Source organism: Guillardia theta (assembly GCF_000315625.1).
Source record: "Guillardia theta CCMP2712 unplaced genomic scaffold GUITHscaffold_51, whole genome shotgun sequence".
NCBI classification, from domain to species: Eukaryota; class Cryptophyceae; order Pyrenomonadales; family Geminigeraceae; genus Guillardia; species Guillardia theta.
In genome coordinates, this window is record NW_005434623.1 from 533027 (window position 1) to 553741 (window position 20715).

General features: G+C 55.8%; 6 protein-coding genes across 6 annotated transcripts; 4 read left to right on the forward strand and 2 right to left on the reverse strand.

Moving 5' to 3' along the window:
* Positions 1–1197: 1197 nt before the first annotated feature.
* On the forward strand, positions 1198–2279 carry GUITHDRAFT_164087 (hypothetical protein; the record flags this gene model as incomplete). Its single annotated transcript, XM_005829654.1, has 3 exons — positions 1198–1270; positions 1451–2135; positions 2202–2279. The coding sequence occupies exons 1-3, from the start codon at positions 1227–1229 to the stop codon at positions 2277–2279; spliced, it is 807 nt and encodes a 268-aa protein (XP_005829711.1). The 5' UTR covers positions 1198–1226.
* Positions 2280–2364: 85 nt separating this feature from the next.
* GUITHDRAFT_111404 (hypothetical protein) lies at positions 2365–7821 on the reverse strand (the record flags this gene model as incomplete). Its single annotated transcript, XM_005829655.1, has 21 exons — positions 2365–2453; positions 2526–2667; positions 2762–2829; positions 2870–2887; positions 3021–3224; positions 4327–4635; positions 4686–4803; positions 4854–4974; positions 5019–5071; positions 5207–5418; positions 5465–5578; positions 5667–5963; positions 6019–6589; positions 6641–6731; positions 6781–7023; positions 7160–7252; positions 7306–7405; positions 7453–7474; positions 7524–7603; positions 7697–7750; positions 7803–7821. The coding sequence occupies 21 exons, from the start codon at positions 7819–7821 to the stop codon at positions 2365–2367; spliced, it is 3018 nt and encodes a 1005-aa protein (XP_005829712.1).
* A 1725-nt stretch (positions 7822–9546) lies between these two features.
* Positions 9547–11908, forward strand: GUITHDRAFT_111405 (hypothetical protein; the record flags this gene model as incomplete). Its single annotated transcript, XM_005829656.1, has 13 exons — positions 9547–9613; positions 9763–9860; positions 9908–9982; positions 10181–10237; positions 10282–10341; positions 10391–10448; positions 10504–10676; positions 10717–10757; positions 10983–11067; positions 11146–11256; positions 11304–11474; positions 11612–11711; positions 11754–11908. 13 exons carry the CDS (start codon positions 9547–9549, stop codon positions 11906–11908), a joined length of 1251 nt encoding a protein of 416 aa, XP_005829713.1.
* GUITHDRAFT_164088 (hypothetical protein) lies at positions 11899–13453 on the reverse strand. Its single transcript, XM_005829657.1, has 2 exons — positions 12188–13453; positions 11899–12125 (listed from the first exon to the last, which is right to left on the reverse strand). Exons 1-2 carry the CDS (start codon positions 13297–13299, stop codon positions 11978–11980), a joined length of 1260 nt encoding a protein of 419 aa, XP_005829714.1. The 5' UTR covers positions 13300–13453; the 3' UTR covers positions 11899–11977.
* Positions 13454–16496: 3043 nt separating this feature from the next.
* Positions 16497–17544, forward strand: GUITHDRAFT_141126 (hypothetical protein; the record flags this gene model as incomplete). Its single annotated transcript, XM_005829658.1, has 3 exons — positions 16497–17154; positions 17208–17383; positions 17440–17544. The coding sequence occupies 3 exons, from the start codon at positions 16497–16499 to the stop codon at positions 17542–17544; spliced, it is 939 nt and encodes a 312-aa protein (XP_005829715.1).
* Positions 17545–18863: 1319 nt separating this feature from the next.
* On the forward strand, positions 18864–20652 carry GUITHDRAFT_141127 (hypothetical protein; the record flags this gene model as incomplete). The annotated part of the gene is made up of 4 exons (XM_005829659.1): positions 18864–19867; positions 20120–20183; positions 20336–20437; positions 20598–20652. Coding segments are annotated over 4 exons (1225 nt in total), but the record flags the coding sequence as incomplete, so codon positions are not given.
* Positions 20653–20715: the final 63 nt, after the last annotated feature.

A 20715-nucleotide genomic window follows, 5' to 3' on the forward strand; every position in this document is an offset into this window, starting at 1 on the left:
GACCTCTCCCCTACCCGTACCCCTCTCCCTCTCCCTCTCCCTCTATCGCCTCCTCCGCCTCTCCCCTCCTCCCTCTCCCTCTCCCTCTCCCTCTCCCTCTCCCTCTTTCTCTCCCTCTTTCTCTCCCTCTCTCTGCTTCAACGTCTGCCTTCCTCCTTTCAACGTCCGTAGCAACTTGCCTGTTCCAGTAGGGCCAACCCCTCATACCCCGTTGGGGTATTTTCTAAGGGTAGGGGTAGTCTATATCGCCGCACTCCGGCGGTAGTAATCAGGTAAAATGGAGGGGTCCTTCAGACTCTCGCTGCACCACGTGACGAGGGGGTGGGTACATGCTTCAATTGAATTGACTAAAGACTTTCAGTAAAGAACTACCGTCAACTGATTTTTAACTTAACTTTGAGTAAACGACCGTCAAAGCCTAGTAGTACCCGGGCCTACCGTCTGACGGCCACCAGCCGGCCCCCGGCAGGCTTCAAGTTCAGTGGCATTCATGATTGTTGGTCTTAACTTAACTTTCAGTAAAAGTTGGCAATAAAGTTGGCATTGTTCAAGTCAGTGGCATTGTTGGCGGCCGCCGGGCGGGGCCGTCCTGGAGTCCGATCGGATCGCACGGTCCGACCGTCCGATCGGTCCGACCGTGACTGTGGCCGTGACCTGTGATCAACCTGCAGCGGTGACTACTGACTGAGGCCCGGCCCGGTCGGACCGCGACCGTGACTAGCAGTGCCGGGCTCCGAGCCTCCGAGGGCCTGTCGCGGCATTGGCCGGCGTTGCGGGGCCGTGCCGCCCGTGCGGCCGGCGGGGGATCGGACCAGACCCAATCAGCCTGTCGCTAGTCACTGAGTGTGCCGGCAGTGGCCTTGGACTCACCGTGGCACGGTGGCATGCGGCCGCATGATGACTGAGAGTCCCGGGCGGCGGGCCGGAGCCACTGAGCGGAGTCCGACTGAGTAGCACCGGTTTAACCGGTTCTGTGACTGCCGTGCCACCGGCCGGGCCGCGTGGCCCCAGCTGAGCCCAAGCTGGCCCAGTGGGCCGGGGCCGCGCCGGGGCCGCTCACTGGCCGGGCGCCGGGGTGACTGTGGCGGCACCGGTGACGGCCGGGCGGCGTGACCGTACGGCGACGGTGCAGGGCGTCCGATCCAAGTGCCTCATAGGCCGCCGGACCATAAATGAGGCGGGCTCGTTGCTACCAGTAGCGCGGCTCTTACCCCCCGACCGGCGCCATGCCGTGGCTCTTACAGCTGCAGCTGATGCTGCTGGCATGCAGGTGGACTTGCGGCTCCGCTCCTCCCGTCCTCACTTGCAAATGACCATCTCACTCTCCTCATATCGCCACGTTGCCAAACATCACGCGACCTTTCTGTAGATTCTGATAGATCACCTTTCTTTCCATGTTGGTCATAACTCATCCTTCATCTCGAATGCTGCTTGTCTGACTGTCCTCCAGCTGCTCGGCATGGCCCAACCTTCACTTCGGCTGTCCTTCAGCCTCTGTCTGCTCAGCTTCAGACTACCAGCAGGGCGGCATGTTCAACAACTCGATCTTGTCGTTCTTTCCAGGAGATCCGGCATGCTCCGAGACCTACAAGATCTGTGCTTACAACTCCTCATGCTCTGACTGTAGTTCTTCATTGTACATGTATATGGATCCCACCAAGCGCCCACCTCCAGGCTTCGCGCTGACACGCTCAGATTCGCAAGGGAACTACGTGTGTTACAAGTTTGGTTGGAATTCCACTTCGCTGGTTTCAGATTTCCGGGGAAAGGTTGCAGTGACAGTGTTTCTGACCAACGAGGAGGTAACGAATAGAGTCTACAAGTATTACGACAGGTTGGACCTCGTCCTCATGACGACCACTTGCCGATACTGCGTCGCGCCATCGCAGAGCCTGAGCGATGTCGCGGCACTTTACGGGACGACGGTATCGAACCTGAGGATGGCGAACCCGATGGGGCTGGAGGACATGACGAACGCGGATGCTCGTCTGAACCAGTCGCTTCCCATCAACGTGGGAGTCGTTTACCGGGTCATGCCCGGCGATTACTTCGACCTGCTTGCACGCAGGTTCTACATGACGCTCAGTCAGATCCTGCAAGTGAATTCCGGAATCAGCAACAACGTGCTGCAGCCGGTATGCGATCCCTTTCCTTACTCTCACTTGCTAGTCGATCCTTTCCTTGCTCTCACTGCGCTGCAGGGCGACGAGCTTTGTATCGTCCCATCCATCTGTAAGATTAAGTGCAACTACCCAGCACAATGTACAGTCGCAGTGTAAATTAAGACAAGTCAGCAGTACTTGGCAGTGATGCTTCTCCTTCTTACAACTCAATCTGTTACAATCCATTGGTGGAGGCTCCTCCTTACAGCCTCTCCCCTCCACTCGGTCCTCGCTCGGCGAGGTAGCAGAGCGGGTGTCTGTCGAAGTCGATCTTGTGTGCAGCGGCGACATCTGCGTTAGGATCATCAAGACGCCAGCAAGGAGGAGGAGGAGGCGACGGGCACTGACAAGCATTAGCCTCACCGTTGCTGTAGGAGCGATGCATCTTTGAGGACACGCGACTCCTCACTCGGAACGAACACCAGTCGACCATGTTCATCTCCTCATGAGCTTTTTGAAGGTCTGTGTCAGGAGCCTCGTCCTCGGAGCTCGAGTCGATGTAGACCTGCGAGAGGAGACTGAGCAGGAGGAGGAGGAGAAGGAGGCGGCGGCAGAGGGAGACGAGGGGGAGGAGGAAGAGGGGCGGGAAATGAGCCTACCCTTCTTCGCTGTTGCTTCCCGGCTTCTTGATCTGAGGCTCCGCTCCCACGAGAGCAGAACTCATATCCTGCGATCGAGTCAGACAGAGGGAGGAGACAGGCTCGCACGCTCGTTCCTAGAGCTCCCTGACACAAACGTCAGCTGCAGGATCTCAGCAAGTGGAGCCACCTGATCTACCCGGCAAGGTCTCAATACCGGCAGAGGGGCTTCAGGAATAGTCAGGTAGGCTATCATAGGACGAACATAATGAAATCACACCATGCTGTTTCACTTCTGTCTCGAGCTGATCCTGTTGGAACAGCGCATGCACCTCTTCCTGCGCTCTCTTGCTGAGCTCCTCTCGTGCTCTCTCCTCCATCTGTCTTGGCCTCGGCTCCTGCCCCTTGTCCACCCCTCCCCTCCGCCTGCCCTGCCGCTTGCATGCTGCCTGCTGTTGCCTCTCGTCGACCCCCTCGTTCTTCTCTGATGTCACTTGTCATGAGATCGTTTCTTCCCCCCTCTCCTCTTTCGCTCCCTCCTCCTCCTCCTCCTCCTCCTGCACCTCCACCTCCGCCTCCGCCTCCTTCTCCTCCTCTTCCGGCTGTATCGTCGTTGACTTCTGCTAGACGGTCTCCCTGCTCGCCTGCCCGTTCCGAGTCTTCTTTTGCAGTTCCTCTGCTCCCTCCTTTCGAACCTCCTCCTCCTCCTCTCCCCCCCCATCCTGTCTCTTTTTCTCTGCCCCCTCCTCCTCCTCTTGTTCCTCCTCCTCGTTGAACCCCTCCTCCTGTCTCTCTTTCTCTGCCCCCTCTTCCTCCTCCGTGTTCTCTTGTCTCGTTGACGTCTGATTGCCATTTCCTCTCCCTCTGCTCCTCGCCTGCTCGTCCCAAGTCGTCGCTGGCACCCCCCCAGCTCCTGCCCCCTCCTCTCCCAGCAGACCCGCCCTGCTCGCTCTGCCTGGATCCTCCCACCTTGGCGTCTGCTCCGCCTGCACCTCTTCCTGCGCTCTCTTGTTGAGCTCCTCTCTTGCTCCCTCCTCCATCTGTCTTGGCCTCGGCTCCTGCCCCTTGTCTCCCCCTCCCCTCCGCCTGCCCTGCCGCTTGCATGCTGCCTTCCCCCCTCCCGGCGGCGGGTCTCTGGTCCTTGCCGTGACCTCCTGGAGCTGAGCCTGCTACCCCAGAGCCTCGTGCTGTGATGGCTGCTGGTGCTGCTGTCACTTCTCGATGACCCCCGCTTTCTCCTGCTCTTCCTCCTCCTGTCTCGTGATTTACGTCTGATGTCCGCTCTCTCTCCTGCTTCTCGCCTGCTCGTCGCGAGTCGTCACTTCTTCCTCCCCCGCCTCTGTTCCCTCCTGTTGGACCAGCCCCCCCCTGCTTGCTGTCATCATCATCTTCATCTCGCTCGATCTGCTCTCGTGCTATGGTGTTCTTGGATGCTTCCTTTGTCCTCCAAGCTGTTCCTTCCTCAAATTGTGTTTCACCTGCTACCTCTCTTACACCTCCTCCTGCTCCTCCTCCTGCTCCTCCTCCTCCTCTTTCATTAGGAGTCTCTGCTCCACGGTTGCCTGTTCCACGTTCAATGCTTCCACCATCAATTTGATTGATCCTCGAGTATTGTTGCTGTGAACCGCCAGGTCCATTCATTTTCTCCTCGTTCCCCTCCCAGCCCCCCAACTCCTCCTCCGCTCCCTCCTCCTGAGGTTGTCTCTGGTAAGACTTCTGCTTGCTCCCGACCTCTGGTGCATCGGCGGCGATTTCTATCTGCTCTTGCTGCAAGACTACAGATCGAATCAGCTCAAAGCGCTGCTGCTCCTGCTCCTCCTCCTCCTCCTGCTCCTCCTCTGCATCCCAGTCCTTCCAAGGTCTGACCTCGATTCGCATCCTGTACCCAACAAGTCCTGACGTGACTTGATGTCATCAAGGCGCAGCAAGAGATCTCCTAGCTCACCCTTGTTCATCGCGTTGTACTCCTTCACAGCTGCTGCCTCGCTCTTCCTCCCGTTGATCGCTCTGACCTCCACCCCACTCCGCATCCCTTTCAAGAATGCGCAGCTCCCCACCCGGACCTGAAGGCCGCGTCAGCACGTTCTCGAGCTCCAGTCCCTCTTGTTCTTACCCCCCGCACGTACACCCGATCGTCCTTGGCTCCCAACAGGATGCCGAACTCCCCATGCTGCCTGCTCATGATGGCGGGGATGAGGGGAGGGCGGCGGGGGATGGCGATGGATCGTTCGCGGCTGGGGTCTGGGATGAGTCGAGAGCTCTTACATGTCAAGTTTACCCGTCGGAGGTGAGAATTTCTAGATGAGTTCTGTCGCGATCGAGGTATAGAAACTGCGTCGTCATCGTCATACCAATCATCTCCATCTCCATCTCCGTCTCCATCTCCTCCCCCTCCCCCTTGATCATGTTCACTTCCATCCCCCGAAACATTTTTCCTTCTCCTCCTAATCTCCATCACTGCTTCACCTGCTTCACAGTCTTGACGGCTTGACTCATCGACACATGCTTGCCCCCGCAGATCTCCTCGATTCGCCTCCCCTCGATCTGCATGATCTTGTCTCCGATCGCTATCTCTCCCATCAGTCCTGCCGACGTTCCCGGCACCACCCGCACGACTTCGACGTGCAGCTCCGACCCTCGCAGGATCTTCACGGCGATGACGATGCCAAGGACTGAACCTGCAGCAGAAGCGTCAGGCTCCCGCTGACGTTCCTGCTGCCCTACGATAGTGCTGAGGAGGAGGTTGTGACTTGACCCTGGTGGTCTGACGGCCAGCGTGCTCGCAGGGCTTTTCCTCCACCTTCCTCTTCCTCACCGGCGTTGACATCCTTCCAACGTCTGAGACAAAGTTTTCAGAGTCCTCTTCCCCCTCCTGCTCCTTCTTTTTCTTTCCCTCCCCATCCTCCTCCTACTCCTCTCGCTGTACCTGCTCTTCTCTTCACTTCTTCCCGCTTGTTCCCCTGCCCCTCGTCGTCCTTATTCGAGGTGGATGTGGCCAACGTCCCGAGGAAAGAGATGAAACTCGTCCAGCCTGTCGTTCTCAGAGACTCCAGTTTCTCTGAGCTAGCCTGCACCGATTGCTTGATCCCTTGCTCCACACTCTCCGCGTATCTTCGTTCCGATCGCCATGCTGTGAACGCAGCCTCTTGCTCCTTGAGGTAAGACAGGAAGCTCGTCGCCTCTGTTCGCTGCTCCTTAGCATCGTGAGCAGCAGCATCAGGGCCTGCAACAGATCTCAAGACAGAGCACGCAGCAAGAGCCGAACTTGTCGCTCCTACCAGGGCCCAAGGAAGGTCTCAAGCCTCCCCCCCTTGCCCGCGGCTCGGACGGCGACTCGGGGGAAGAGACGTCAGGGGGGGAGGCGATAGCGGCAGATCTCGTCGGTTTGTTGACGTTGACGTGCCACGTCACCATCGGCAGCTCGTCGCTCTCCAAGTCTTGATGGAAGTGGAAGAAGTAAACGTCGGACAAGGTGCTTCTCAACAGCGTTAGCGTCTCCCCAAGAATCGCCTTGTCCCCCAGCTCAGTCAAGCCGCAAACATGTCGGCCCAGCTCGTTCCACAGCTCGTGCCAGACCCTCAGCGGCTCGTGGACAAGGCGAGGAGAAGCGAAGTCGGAAGAGAGGATGAAGTCTTCGAGGCAGACGTCATTGAGAGCATCCAAGACAGCTGGGAGGAGGAGGAGGACGAGCTCTCGCATCCCCTCCTCTCTGTCTCGTTGCTGCGCCATCCCCACCAGCCGCATGTTGTAGCCTGACGCTGCGAAGAGCGGGTGGTCGCCGGGAGGGAGGACATCGAGGACAGCTGTCATGTCAACGACACCAAGTCTGGACATGCGGCAGACAAGAGCCTGTGAAGAAGAACTCAGTTCAACGACCCTCGACCTGCTCCCCTCCCCCACCTCTGCCGACCCGACGCCACCAGCACACAAGCGATCGAAGGTCGTGGGATCGAACGAGAGGCTTCCCGTGCTAAACTCTTCCACAGCGAGTCTGGAGGAGGAGGATCAGGGATAGGAAGAAGCAGCACGTCAGGGCAGACCCGAAGGTCCGTAGCGACTCCTCCTCCTTCCACACGATGAAGCCTTCCTCCTGCACATTCTTCACCTCCTCACGCCCGCAGGACATCACAGTTCCCACCTCGTCCACATCGCACAGGGTCTTCAGCTGGGGTATCAGCTCGGCTGTCAAAGTCGCTAGCCACTCGGACAAACTTCGCCAGGTCGTTGACTTGAGGTACCTCAGCTCCAACAGGGCCGACAGGATTTTGACGCGATCGTCAAACCTGAGGGGACCGTAAGGGGACTTGTTGCGTCCTCGTCCTCGTCCTCGTCCTCTCCATCCCCCTCTTCCTCCCTCCTTCTCCCTCTCCTCCATCCCGACGGCTGTCCTGCTGTCTCTTCTTCTCTCCATCCTCGCACCTTTCAGGCAGGAGAACTCTTCCAGCATAAGGAGAACCCTTGCCAGGGGAGTGCAGACACCCGCGCTTGGTCACCTTCCATTCCAGCTCGTCCCTGAGCGCCAACTCCATCACACCAAAAGCCGTAAAACATCATCGCAACCTGACGCTTTTCCATGGCGCATAGCAGCCTTGCATGTGTTGTGCCGCATGAAAGCACTGCAAACATCACTAGTCACGTTACATCCCTTGTGGTATCTCAGCAGACCTGCAGGTCAAACAGCTCCATCTCCTCCCCCAACCTGCTCTCCTCACGATCCGGAAAGCAGACCAACACCTGCGCGCCAGCCGCGTCACGAAGGGGTGAGGAGGAGAAGAAGCGTCACAGAGAGTTTCGATCTCGATGAGGGATGTCTCAGCAGGGCGAGCAGCTTCTCAACCGATTCGTCCGACACCGACCAGCGACCTGGAGCAGGGGGTTTATGGCGTCAGCACAGCCCGCGATCCTCCACACGACGCAGGGAAGAGCAAGACAGGGAGAGGGGTGAGATGATATCACCTCGTTCGACAACCAGGACGACAATCTCGAACCCTTGCTTCTCATCTGCATCCTCTACATCTCACAGCGTCACTAGCTGGCAAGGAGGGAGAGCAGTATCAAGAACCTTGCAAGAAGTCCTGCATTGAAGTCTCCCGCAAGCTCCAGTGTAAGTCCTCTCCTAAGGCTGCTCGCGTTGCTTTCATCAGCTTTGAGAGATACCCTGGACCCAGCTCTCCTCGCGGCGAACTGAGATCCTGCACACCTTGTCAGTGATCGATCTCCATCTTGATCATCATCAGATCATCATCAGATCATCATCAGATCATCACAACCATCCCAGTCATCGTCGTTGTCATCCCTATCACCACCAACACCACTATCATGATCGTGATCGTGATCGTGATCGTGATACGGCATTGTAACAACCATAATTTGAAATTTCCCCCCTCTCAACCATCATCACCATCCTCCTTTTCACTTTCTTCACCTTGCGCAACTCTCCTTTGGTGAAGGTCAAAGTGACTTTTTGTAGCGTGAACAACCGGAGGACAACATCTCTTAAGATTTCACGTTGTCTCGTGCTCAAACAAGATTTGTTTCCGATGTACTGGAGAGTTCGATGTCACGTGGGGAAAAGAATGAAGGCAGCGAAGAGGACACTCAAGAAGAGGAATGGGGAGGGGAGGGTAAAAGACGGGAAGGGGTGGGGGCGGAGGTGACAGGAGTGGATAGAAGAGAGGACATGGCAGGAGTGGGGAGAGGACATGGCAGGAGTGGGGAGAGGAGAGGACAGAGGGAAAGAAGAGGAAGGAGGGGATTCATGTGGCGGAAAGGGAGAGGATATCCGAACTCACAAGCTCGAAGAGTTTGACGATTGAAGAGACGGCGGCTGTCGGGTCCTTCATGCTTTATCAAAGGGCTCCAGATCCTCTGCATAATGCATTTCAATCCTTTCACATAACGACGAGCTCTGATATTGTTGCCATGATTCCCCGTCCCTTCCTCGCTGCTCTTCTCTCCTCTCTTCCATCCTCTCCTCTCCTCTCCTCTCCTCCCCTCCCCTCTGCTCTGCTCTCTCCTCTGCTCTGCTCTGCTCTCCCCTATCCTCTCCTCTCTGCACCTTCCTCTGTTTCCTTCTCACTGCTCTGCTCTGCTCTGCTCTGCTCTGCTCTGCTCTGCTCTGCTCTGCTCTGCTCCCCTCTGCTCTGCTCTGCTCTGCTCTGCTCTGCTCTGCTCTGCTCTGCTCTGCTCTGCTCTGCTATGCTCTGCTCTGCTCTGCTCCCCTCTGCTCTGCTCCCCTCTGCTCTGCTCTGCTTTGCTCTGCTCTGCTCTGCTCTGCTCTGCTCTGCTCCCCTCTGCTCTGCTCTGCTCCCCTCTGCTCTGCTCCCCTCTCCCCTATCCTCTCCTCTCCCTCGCTCCTCTTCTACATGACCGACTTTGTCGCGAAGAACACAAGTCCGCCTCAGCTCTTTTTTTCAAGGCAGCGGCCCACGGCAGCGGCTGCCATGGGCGAGCAGTCGCAATGCGACGTAGAGAGACGAGGAGGAGGCGGAGAGGAGGGATGGAGGAGAGAAGAGGAGGGGAGGGAAGAGATGGAGGGGATAAGGTGAGGGACAGAGAGCAGAGGAGAAGGAGAGAGAGCAGCAGAAAGGAGGAGCGAGGAGGAGAGCAAGAAAGTAGAATCGGACGGTGGAATTCATTCGAAGGATTCGTTGCAGCGATGAGGGCATCAGTGGGCACAATGGCCAAGAGGAAAGAAGGGAGGATGGAGGAGAGGGAGAGGAGAGGGAGGAGGAGAGGAAGAAGGAGAGGGAGGAATAGAGGGAGGAAGAGGAGGTTTGATTAGATATCTTTCAGGCCATTCAAGGATGCTGAACTTGCGGAGCCACGGCTCAGCGAGGGTCGGAGCAGGAGTGGAGGCTCGAGACAGCAGAGGTAACAGTGAAGGCACGTAGCATGCAACACTCCACCAAGAGTCACGTGCCCCCTGATCCCTGCCATGGCTCGACTCCATCGGGAGCGCAGGTCTAGCTCTTTCTGCATCCTCCTCCTGCTCTGCATCTTTGCCGGGACGAGGTCGGCAGGCACCCCCAGCCATCAGCTGAAACGATCTCTTGACACCAACTCGTCGACTCCTCTTGAGCTCGCGGCGACTCCCCAGCTGAAAAAGAAGAGAGGAAGGGTAAGACTGAGTGTCTTCCTGCCTGCCGTCCTCACTTGATCCTCAAGATTCCATCAAAGCTCGTGCCTCTGAAGGGTCTGCGAGGAACAAGTGAGAGCTCAAGTCCAGCTAGAGAAGAGCAGGTTGTCAGCTACATGCCCGTGCCCCACCATGACAGAAATGAGCAGGATGAAACCGAGACATTCAAGCAGATACTTGGGTGAGCATGATTGCTACCTGCTGTACGGTCACAAGAGTCGTCAGGATGGATTATGAAGACCATTTGAAGGAGCTGGTGGCTTGACGAGTGAAGTTTGTGATGCCGGTGACGGTCTTGTCAGTCAGCGAACTACTCGCTGGAGGAGCTGTCAGAGTTGTTGAGGAGAGACGAGTTCAAAGTGTGCGACTGTGAGAGTTTGAGTGCGTGTTGATGGTGTTGCAGTCGGAGCACAAGGGAGACTTGGATCAGGAGGAAGAGAGATCTGAATCGCCCGTCGCTGAGGTAGGGGGTGCGTCTTGTCCTCGGGGAGAGATGCTTACGTCTCATGCAGGAGATAGAGAGCACGGAATGGGAGAAGCAGCAGATGAGAACTGTTCAGCAATGTTTCGGTAAAACAACCCTCCTCCTCTTCCCACTCAGTCACAAGGAGATGATGGTTCCTAGTCCAAGAGGAGAATCGTCGGGGATCTTTCCCCATGCTCCTCCCCGAGAACGTTTGGCTATACGAGGTGCGTGCTCTCGCGGGGTTCCAGCTCTCAGTTATGGCCTCAAAGAGAGGGCAAGGCATCCCTCCTTCAGACCCTGACCCCGACTACCCCCGCAACAACAACTACACGGTACGTCCCAACACCTCGAGGAGGTCTGAAAGCTACGCAGGTGTTGCATCACTCCTTCTTCCATACTGTGATCGAGATCTGGTGCTCCTGCTCCTGCTCCTGCTCCTGCTGATCGAGATCTGGTGCTCCTGCTCCTGCTCCTGCTCCTGCTCCTGCTCCTGCTCCTGCTCCTGCTCCTGCTCCTGCTCCTGCCCCTGCCCCTGCCCCTGCCCCTTCTCCTTCAACTGCCCCTGCAACTGCACGTGCTCTTGCAACTGCAGCTGCAACTGCTCCTCCACCATGGCTGCTGTTGACGCCCTGACCAAGGGAGGACAACGTCGGGTGGATCAGGTTCACCCAGCGTGTCGGAGCGCCAGTCATGTACTGCTTCAGCTCTTCCAAGGTCGTACAGGTGCCTTGCTCCCACTCGCCGCGCGTCCGTGACTCATGCTCCTATCTCCTCCTGTCTCCATCCACTCGGTACTCCCAGGGATTCTATCCTCACAACGAGACGAGGGCGCCCAAGGTCCCTCCCTCCGGTCCTGGCGGTGAGACTGACACCGTTAGAGCAGGTGCTCGAGAGGCTGTTGAAGCACAAGGGGTGGGTCCAGTCTCTTCGCGCTCCTCCTCTCACTTCTCTGTCGTCAGCACGAACATGCAGAAGACGCTCCAGGACCTCCTCCTCCCTGCAGCAAGTCTCGAGCCCTTGAGATCCCTGCCGCCATGACCCCTGGCACAGACCGGAGCATCGAGCTTGGCCGTTGGGTGGTGTATGAGAAGATGTTTGGCGAGCAGAAGTGCGTCGTCTTCAAGAACAAAGTACTCAAGGTCCTCTACATGTCACCTCCTCCTGCTCCCCTCCGCCCGCCGTCGAGCTGCTCCTCTCCGTTGCAGTTGCTGCTCTTGCTGCCCTTCTTCCCTTCCTGTGCAATTCTGTTCTTGACTGGCGTGACTAGTCTGTCCTCTTTCTCCTTGGAAACGGCTTCATCTTCCTCGGCTGGGGGCCCCGTGCCTTGTCCATCTCTCATGGCGACGAGATTCGCTTCCTCCACTCTCGTGAGCTCCTTTCCGTCTGTCCGGGCGTGACCGGTGATGTAGGTGCCGTCCGCACAGCAGCGCAGGAGTTTTCAGAGGACGACTTTGAGAAAGCCTCCTATGGTGGTCCACGTAAGGTAGAGGACAGTCAAGGTAAGGCGCTAGCGGCCGTCAAGCCCAGCGAAAAGACTGCAAAGGAGCAGATGAAGGGAGTTTAAAGCTTCTCCTTTACAACTCAACAAAATTTACAAGATCACATGGTACACTTCCTAGCTTCATTCCAATGTTCAGGAGTTGTCAGAAGAGCAACCTTCTGACTTGACAGGCTTCTCAAGCGCAGCTTGCCGTCTCTTGAGGATCGCCTTACGGCTTTGACAGTATCGCTCGTACACCTCAGGGTCGTACTGATATCCATGGCGCCGAGCCGTTCGATTCCTGCAAGACAGAGCAGCGCAAGTCAGGACGAGAAAGAACGAGAGATAGACGGTAATTCTCACCTCAGCCCGTAGTCGAGCCCAGAGTTAGCTGGAGCAGGAGCCTTGTTGAAGGGTTTCAGACCCAGCCGCCGGAGCATCATGAAGAAAGCGCGCAGGCAGAATTTCTCAGGGTCGTCCTCGAACCACATTTTGACGTCCTCCCACCACCTGTCAACATCGTAGATTTCCATCTTTCTGATCCCAAGAGGGTTCTCTCGCTCCCCGGGCTCCTCTCCCGGCTCCGCTTTCACATCCGAACCAGCGAGCATGTCGAGCTTCAGGACTCCCTTCTTCTGCTCCTCCTCTAGGAAGTATCGGAAAGAGATGACCTGATTAGCTTGCCCGACATGTGAGAACGACAATGATCTCGATCTGTGAGAAGCAGCTTCCTTCTGCCACTTGTTCCCTTGCTTCTCCCGTGCCCGTGCCATCTTCGTGTCGCCAGCAGCATCGTTCTTCTTGTCGTACCCGTTCACGTCAGTTCCCTGCAGAGGCGCTGAGGCGGGGATCTGGTGCTTGACATCAACCATGGTTGAGAAGTTGCATGCCTGGGAGCTCGGGGGCACTGGGAGTCCCATCGTACGTTGTTCACCTTGCTGAACGAAGTTGGTGTTGGGTAAGGAGGGGAATTTCGCCGAGGAGATGGATGCGTTGGATGGAGACAGCTGCACATTGTCTTGAGCGCGCTTCATCAATGCAGCAATGTTGGAGAGCAGGATCTGGTTCTGAACGAGGGCTTGCGCGGAATTCTTGGGGCTGCTCTGGTTGACGTTGAGGTTCGTAGCAAGGAGGCTAGAGCCATTGGACATGGGAACAAAAGGCAGTCCTAGACAGGTGGAGGAGCCTGTTGGGCTCAGCCCTACCGTCTTGTAATCTTTCAGCGCGTTCTGTCCTGAGTGAAGCGAAAAGTTATTGAGCTGAATCGTTGAACCGCCAGCGTTCATCAGGCCCGAGAGCTGGGGATGGATTGAGTTGGCACTGCTGCACCAACTGATGGGATTGTTTGCTTGCTGGGTCTGGTCCTGCTGCATTGGCCAGATGTTGGAGTGGTTCTGATTCAAGATCGGGGTCATGCTGATACCAGAGCGCCCAGATGCAAAAGTTCCGGTTGTTTGATGTGACTGCGACTGCATGCTTCTTGCTGGAGATAGGTCGTCTCAGGAGGAGAAGAAGGACATTGCTTGCACTGATCCTCTTGCCCTCGCGCTCTCAACTTGTTTTCTCCTCCTCTTTCCTCTCGTCGCACCTCGAGCTCTTTTCCTCCGCTCCTTCCTCTTGCTTGGCGACCTCTCTCCCCTTCACGGCCCTGGACTCCGCCGCGTTAACCCACCACCCCTACCCCCTCATCTGAACATTTGCTGTAAGGTCCCGTGATATTCATGGGGGTCAGTCGGGGTGCTAACGGGGGTGGTGCAGAGTTCAAGGAGCGTGTTACACCAACAGGGTAGGGCTGAAACAAGGCAGCGACCCCCTCACGACCAAATCTTCCTTTTAATTCAAAAGTTGGCGCAGGGTGACCAAGCAGAATAACCTGGATGTGACTTAAAGAGTTTTAATTAAGGCGAAATAAAGGTATATTTGAATGGATCTCGGTTGTTTTGTGCAGGGAATGGGGTTGATGACTGCCAACTTTACCATTGTCAATGTACCCTTGTGACACGGATACCGCCTCCAATTTCGAGATTGCGACTTTCGTTGGGGTCTCTTGTCTTTCTAGGACCTCTTTATAACAGTACTGGTACTGAATTCAAAGACATGCTAGGACCAAACCACATCTTTCAAACAGCTGCTAGAAAAGTCCCTAGGACCTGCAGGATATTTGTCTCACGTCCTCAGAGCCGTAAGGTACCAGAAAAAAACTTAAGTAAAGAATCGAAATATCTCTTTTCCTGAAAGTGAGAGTTTTGGAGGTCAGCCTCGGGCCTCGACTCCTTGAAGGTTGTTCACGGATCCCATTATCACACACCCTCCGGTCAAGCTGCAACGCTTGGAGACCAGTGCCGCGCCGGTCCAATATAAAAACTAAACCAGTGGAGTCAGCGGTGGTGAAAGGAATTGAAGTTACTCTGCAAATTTACTAGTGAGTTTCTGAGCTCTTGAGGCAAACGATTTGATAGGTCTGTCTCTAAGTAAAAGAGTGCAGGTCCATCTCCTGACCTTTCGTAAAGCACCGGGTAACTCTGTCACCAAGGACGACACGGGGCAGCACGAGAAAACGGATGGACTATTTTTTTAACTTAGCTTTTAAATTGTAGTTGGCGTCCCGGGGGGCGGCTCGGAGTACATGATTTTGAAGAGCTTCAATTTGATTTCAAAATTCCTCCTCAACTTCGAGATATTCGCAGATCATTCAAAGTTAAAACGGAACTGGGTTTCAATGGCCGTTCGGGCACTTTACGGACGGTTCCGGACGTCCGCCGTCAGCCGGCCCCCGGGGGCCGGGCACCGTGTGACTCTGCAGCCCGGCCGCCCGCCACTAGTCGGCGATCTCTACTCGACTACGTCGGACCGGGCCCGCCGGTGGCGGGACGGCGCCGTTCAACGGTTGCGGCCGGCCCGGGGCACTGACTCAGTGAACTTGCCTGACAACCGTTGAACGGTGGCAAGTGGCAAGCGCCGCCCTCAGTCACTGAGTGTCACGGCGGGGCGGCCCGCCGACCCGACCGCCGGTGAGCCTCGTCGGAGTGCCAGGAAAGGCTGAGAGCCTCCTCCGTCGGAGCCCGGCGGCCCGGCTCGCGGCTCGGCCCGGCGCCGTCTACTTTGCCTAGCCCGCCGGCCCCCCGGGCCCGGGGCCCGGCCGCTCAGCGGCCCGGGCCGCAGCGGGCCGGCGCAGTGCCAGTGTGACGGTGCCATCTGAGTGCGGCAGTGCGGGCCGGCGAGGCCTGGCGTGACTCTGTGACAGTCGGGTGATCCGGCGCCGCCCCCGGGCCCGCCGCCCGGGCCCCATGATAATCCGAATCCGACTAATCGCCGGGATTACGGTGCCGGGTGCGGCCGGGCGGCCGCGCACAGCGGCACTGTCACTGGCGGTCCCGGAGTCCGGCCGCTACGGTCCGAGGCGGAGGGCTGCCGGGCGGCCGGGCGGCCAGTGGCAGTGGGGGCGGCCCCCGGCCCCGGCCCCTCGGACTCGGTGGCCGGGCCGCGCTCACTACGGTGACTCGCCCGGCGCGGCAAGTACGGTCCGGTCCCGGAACCGGTCCCGGCGATCTCACGGTTTGGCGGGAAAAACAGCCTCTAGGCTGGCACAGGTTTTCAAGTTTGACTTGAGGGTGTGTGGACCGGTGGTCACGACTTGTACAAGGATGGTAGTGGTATCCTTGTACAAGGATGGTAGTGGTAGAGGTAGGGGTACAAATTCGTACGGAGAGAGGTTGGAGGGGTACACTTGAGATTTTTGATTGCCTAATAGGGGGGTGGGGGTTCAAAAGTGGTACCGAACTTGGTAAGGAATAAGAGGGGTGGTGGTGAAGTTGATTTTGATTATGCGGGTTGAGGTAGTGAAAGGAAGGGAAAGGGTGGGGTAAAATGAGGTCATGTGGAGGGTACTATGTATGTGGGGTCGCTGAAGGAAGGTGGGTATCCCTGAATTCGAATTTGAATGCTGGTGGGGTGAAAGATTTGTAAACTCTGACAAATATATATGGCAAAGTTTACAATTTTGCTTCCATCTGGTACAAATAAATATTGATATCAGAAAAATATCTATTTTTTATTGCTCCAAAAGCTAGAGTGGAAATAATTATCTCCATAAGGGGGGTAGGGGGTAGAGTCCTGACGGGTAGGCGGCAAATAGCGACTGTGTAGGGGGTAGGGGTGGCTGTATACAGTTGCAAATGGCGCCATTCAGGTTGTTATGCACGAACAGGCGAGGGAAAGGGAGGGATGGGAAGGAAGGGGAGGAGAGATGGGGAAGGAGACGGAAGAGATGATGCGAGAAATTAGAACAGATTTGAGAGCCGCATTCTTCTTGATGAACGCTGTGCATTTCTTGTATCCTGCAGATATTCTCGCTCAGTTTCACTTGTAGCGCTCCTCTGTCTTTCTCAACGATGCCACTTTCCTGGTTTCAACCCCAATGTCAATCGATGACCTACATTCTCATTTCAGTCAAAAGCTCGACATTTTTATCTCAAATATGTGCCTATTTCATTGTCTACCTTGTTCATCGCCCGTCCCATCATGTGCTACCCTTGCCCCTCAACCACAGTTCATTACGTAGAGCTCATGTTGCCATGACTTATCTTGACAACAAGTGTAACAGGATCATGATCTGAGTAGAGCTTGCGGGATTGCTTGAGCCCAAGGACAAACTTGTAAGGGATACTCTGTGATGTCAAACAACGAAACAAGCTCGGTGAATGGGAGGGCTGATGTGTCCGAGCTGCAAGTGCACAGCCCGAGATCGAAGTTGGAGGTTGGAAGCGAAGTTGTTGGACTTACCCCAACAAAGCCAGAAGGGAGGAGGAGGAGAGGAGGGAGAACCCCCAAGGCAGCGACAAACGAGCACCCTTTCCAGTTCTCGACGCCTGTGCACACGCAGGGGTTTGATTCTCCTGCTCATACGACAGTGGGCGAGCAGAAGAATCGTTACTTTGAGGAAGAGCCAACTGAGAATCCGACCAAGACGCCTTTCCCTTCTTCGGCATTGAAGTATGAGGATAACCAGGGGAAAGAAACCGTTGCCCATCCAGGTGACACGAAAAAAGCGGAGCCTCCATCATCCCCATCCGGCCCTGCTGTCAAGGCACGCTATCCCTCTGTTTGGATCAAAGTGCTTCTCCTCACGTCATTTGTTGTCATGCTTTTATTCTTTGTTGGCGGGATTGTGGGCGGATCGACGCACTCGAGTAACTCAGAGGCAAATGCGACGTCAACGAATCGTATGTTCTCTTCAGGGCAATCAAGCTCAGGATACTTCAGTGCGGGCACGGTCAGTACAGGTGTTTTTACTTGCGGATCTTCAGTTAGCTTTGGAATCTTCTCCATTGGTGAGATAAATGATGTTTGTTGTCGACTGCTCGGTGACTCGTCGGCTCGCTAGGTCTTGTGTCCACGGGATTCGTCAGCTTTGGCTTCTTTTCCGCCGGTTTTATCTCATTTGGAGTCTTCTCGCTCGGCTTCATAACGGCGGGGCATATTGTGCTTGGATTGTGGGCGTGGGGAACATACTCCTTCTACAGCAGGGGAGGTTACTCTTTCCGGGATGTCCAGTCCAGGGTAAGATTTGACGATTCTGCTTGCAATATCGTGCTGAGATGACTCTGCTGCTGTAGCAACGCACGCTGGATCCGATGGCATCGAGTGAAAAGCAAGATTTGTCTAATTGCAACATGCGCTCGACGGTGACAGAATCAGAATCCACTGTGGTGGAGCACTAACGAAGTTTGGCAGGAGGATAAAACACCAGCACCTGATTCTTCGGTTTGAGAAGCCTTATGGTCGCCTATGCGCTATCATGCCGTCACAAGCCTCCGAGTGTAAATAACCGTCCCGGGGCGCCGGCCCTGGCCGCGCCTCTGAGATGCTATCAAGCTCCGGCCCTCGTGATCTTTCAATAAGATCATCTACCGGCCGACAAGTCACTAAGTTGTGCTGATTAAGCTTCGAGAAGGGCGCTTTACTTCGATTGATCAATCTCCAAACGATTCAATAATAAAGTGAAATAATTGCTAACAGATGTACCGTACGGACTCGCCCGGCCATCCGATCATCCGTCATCCGATCATCCGCCCGGCCCGGCCGGCGGGCCCGCCGCGTCCCCGGGCCGGCCAGGGGCGCGGCCCGGCCGGCTCCGACTCAGTGTGCGGCGGCCAAAGCCGGAGTCCCGGCCCGGGCAGCATTTTTAACTACGGTGATCTTGGAAAAAGCTGGCTCAGACGAAGATGAAAACAGACGATTGATGATAGCGATGAGATGATGATAGCGATGAGATGATGCTAGCGATGAGATGATGATAGCGATGAGATGATGATAGCGATGAGATGATAATAGCGATGAGATGATGATAGCGATGAGATGATGATAGCGATGAGATGATGATAGCGATGAGATGATGATAGCGATGAGATGATGATAGCGATGAGATGATGATAGCGATGAGATGATGATAGCGATGAGATGATAATAGCGATGAGATGATGATAGCGATGAGATGATGATAGCGATGAGATGATGCTAGCGATGAGATGATGATAGCGATGAGATGATGCTAGCGATGAGATGATGATAGCGATGAGATGATGATAGCGATGAGATGATAATAGCGATGAGATGATGATAGCGATGAGATGATGATAGCGATGAGATGATGATAGCGATGAGATGATGATAGCGATGAGATGATGCTAGCGATGAGATGATGCTAGCGATGAGATGATGATAGCGATGAGATGATGATAGCGATGAGATGATGATAGCGATGAGATGATGATAGCGATGAGATGATGATAGCGATGAGATGATGATAGCGATGAGATGATGCTAGCGATGAGATGATGATAGCGATGAGATGATGATAGCGATGAGATGATGATAGCGATGAGATGATGATAGTAGCTGATTGTAACTTTTCAGTGTTCACGTAAATTCGATGTTCAAGGGATGGGAAACAACAGCTATTACCATGTGCATGTGATTAATGTGAAATAGCAGGCTCTGGGAGTGCCATCAGCACAAGTCCCCGGCTAGTCTTGCAGCCATGGCGTGTGGAGTCGGGTGTGTTGGGCACGGCATGCCAACGGACGCTGAGGAGGACAGGAGAGTTTCATGCTGTCTCGTTACCGGCATGACGGGCAGCGGCAAGACATCGCTGGTCAGGTCGCTGCTCTCGTCGCTCCCTCAAGACGCTCGTTGCATCGTTTGCATCCACCAGCATGCAAAGTCCTTCGGGCTGGACTCTCAGCCCCCCATCCCCTCCGACATGTTGCCCTCGGACCCTCGACTCGCTCACTTCTGCCAGGTCTTCGACTTCGGGAGCGGTTGCATCTGCTGCAGCCCGGACGGGGACCTGACGAGGGAGCTGGTGGAGAGGATCCCTCACATGGCTACAGCAGGATACTCCCACCTCATCATCGAGAGCACCGGACTGGCCGATCCCAGGCCCTTCATCCGGTTGCTGTGCGTTGACCCCGTGATTGTCTCCTCCTTCCGCCTTGACCGCGTCGTGTGCGTTGCCGATGCGGGGAGGATAGAGCAGCAGCTGGCAGAGCCAGTCCCTCTCAACAAGCTCAGCAAGGCTAGCGTGCAGGTCAGAAACGCCGACACTCTCCTGCTCAACAAGCTGGACAAGCTGCAGGAGGAGGATCGGAGGCTTGTTCTAGAGCAGGTCAAGGTCGCGGCGAGGAGGTTGAACGAGGGAATCCGGTTGATGGAAGCGGAGACAGGAGGGAGGATGGGGTGGTCGAGGCTGATGGAGGCGGAGAGGGACCGATCGCAGGACAAGCTTCCGTGCGGGGCATGCGACGACGACGGCTACGAAAGGCTGGTGCAGATAGTAAACCTTGAGGGTCACGATCAAACGTATCAGACGGCATGCGTACAGGAGGAGGGGGGAGTGATCTGGTCGAGGGCAAGGGAGTGGATCGATCGCGTGCTGCTGGAGGGGAGGGTGGAGGAGATCAAAGGTTTCCTCTCGGTTTCGTATGAGGATCTTCCAGAGGACGTTGCGACGTACGCAAGCTCGTTTGAGAAACCGCACTTGAGGTGAGAGCAGGGAAGGCAGAGGAGGGAAGGCAGAGTGCTTTGTAGGAGGAGAGAGCGCTGAATAGGAGAGGAGGAGACATGAAGCAGCGATCGATGTTGGCAGTGGAAGAGAGGGAGGGAGAAGCGCTAGTAGCAGGAGTTGGATTCGAAAAAAGATTTGAAGAGGGAGGGAAGGAGGGAGGGAGGGAGGGAGGGAGGGAGGGAGAGAAGGATGGATGGAGAGAGGAAGGAAATGAGTTTGATTTTAACCAGAACGGTCTCCATTAGTGCTATCAAGGATGACATCAAGATTGAGCTGATAACAAGTGAATCAAAGGTGCTCTATCTTCTAGCTTGCTTGCTTGCTTCTGCTTCTGCTGCTGCTGCTGCCTCTGCTTCTCCTCCTGCTATTCTTCTCATCTTCTATTCTTTCTGTTCTCCTCATCGCTGTATCTCGCATGCGCTCATCAGTCCTGCTGGTGCTCGCAGCTTCCTCACTCGGCCCTGGCGGACTCAGTCTCGGTAGCAGAGAGCGCTGCTCGGGCTGGTTTAGCCTCGAAGCTTTTCTTCGTCGGGAAAGGAATCGACCAGGTGCTCTCCTCCTCCTTCCTCCTTCTCCTTCTCCTCGTGCTCGTGCTCGTGCTCGTGCTCGTGCTCGTCCTGTTCTCGCCTTCTTTGTTCTCATCCTTTTCCTCCTTATGCTCGTCCTGTTCTCACACGCATGTTCTCCTCCTCCCTTTTTGCTGAGCAGTATGAGCTCGAGGAGGGACTTCGAGCGGCGATGGCGCCGCAAGGGTTCATAGCTGGTAAGGAGACGGAGGCGAGAAGAGCGAAAGTTGTGGAGAGGAGGGGGAGAGGAAGGAATGGGG

What these genes read in the sequence shown, in the direction of transcription:
- GUITHDRAFT_164088 (XM_005829657.1), bottom strand. Translation starts at nt 13,299, where the DNA reads ATGCAGTCGCAGTCACATCAAACAACCGGAACTTTTGCATCTGGGCGC. An exon ending in GGGCTCGACTACGGGCTGAG is followed by an intron (nt 12,126 to 12,187) that starts GTGAGAATTACC and finishes TCTGTCTTGCAG; the next exon opens with GAATCGAACGGCTCGGCGCC.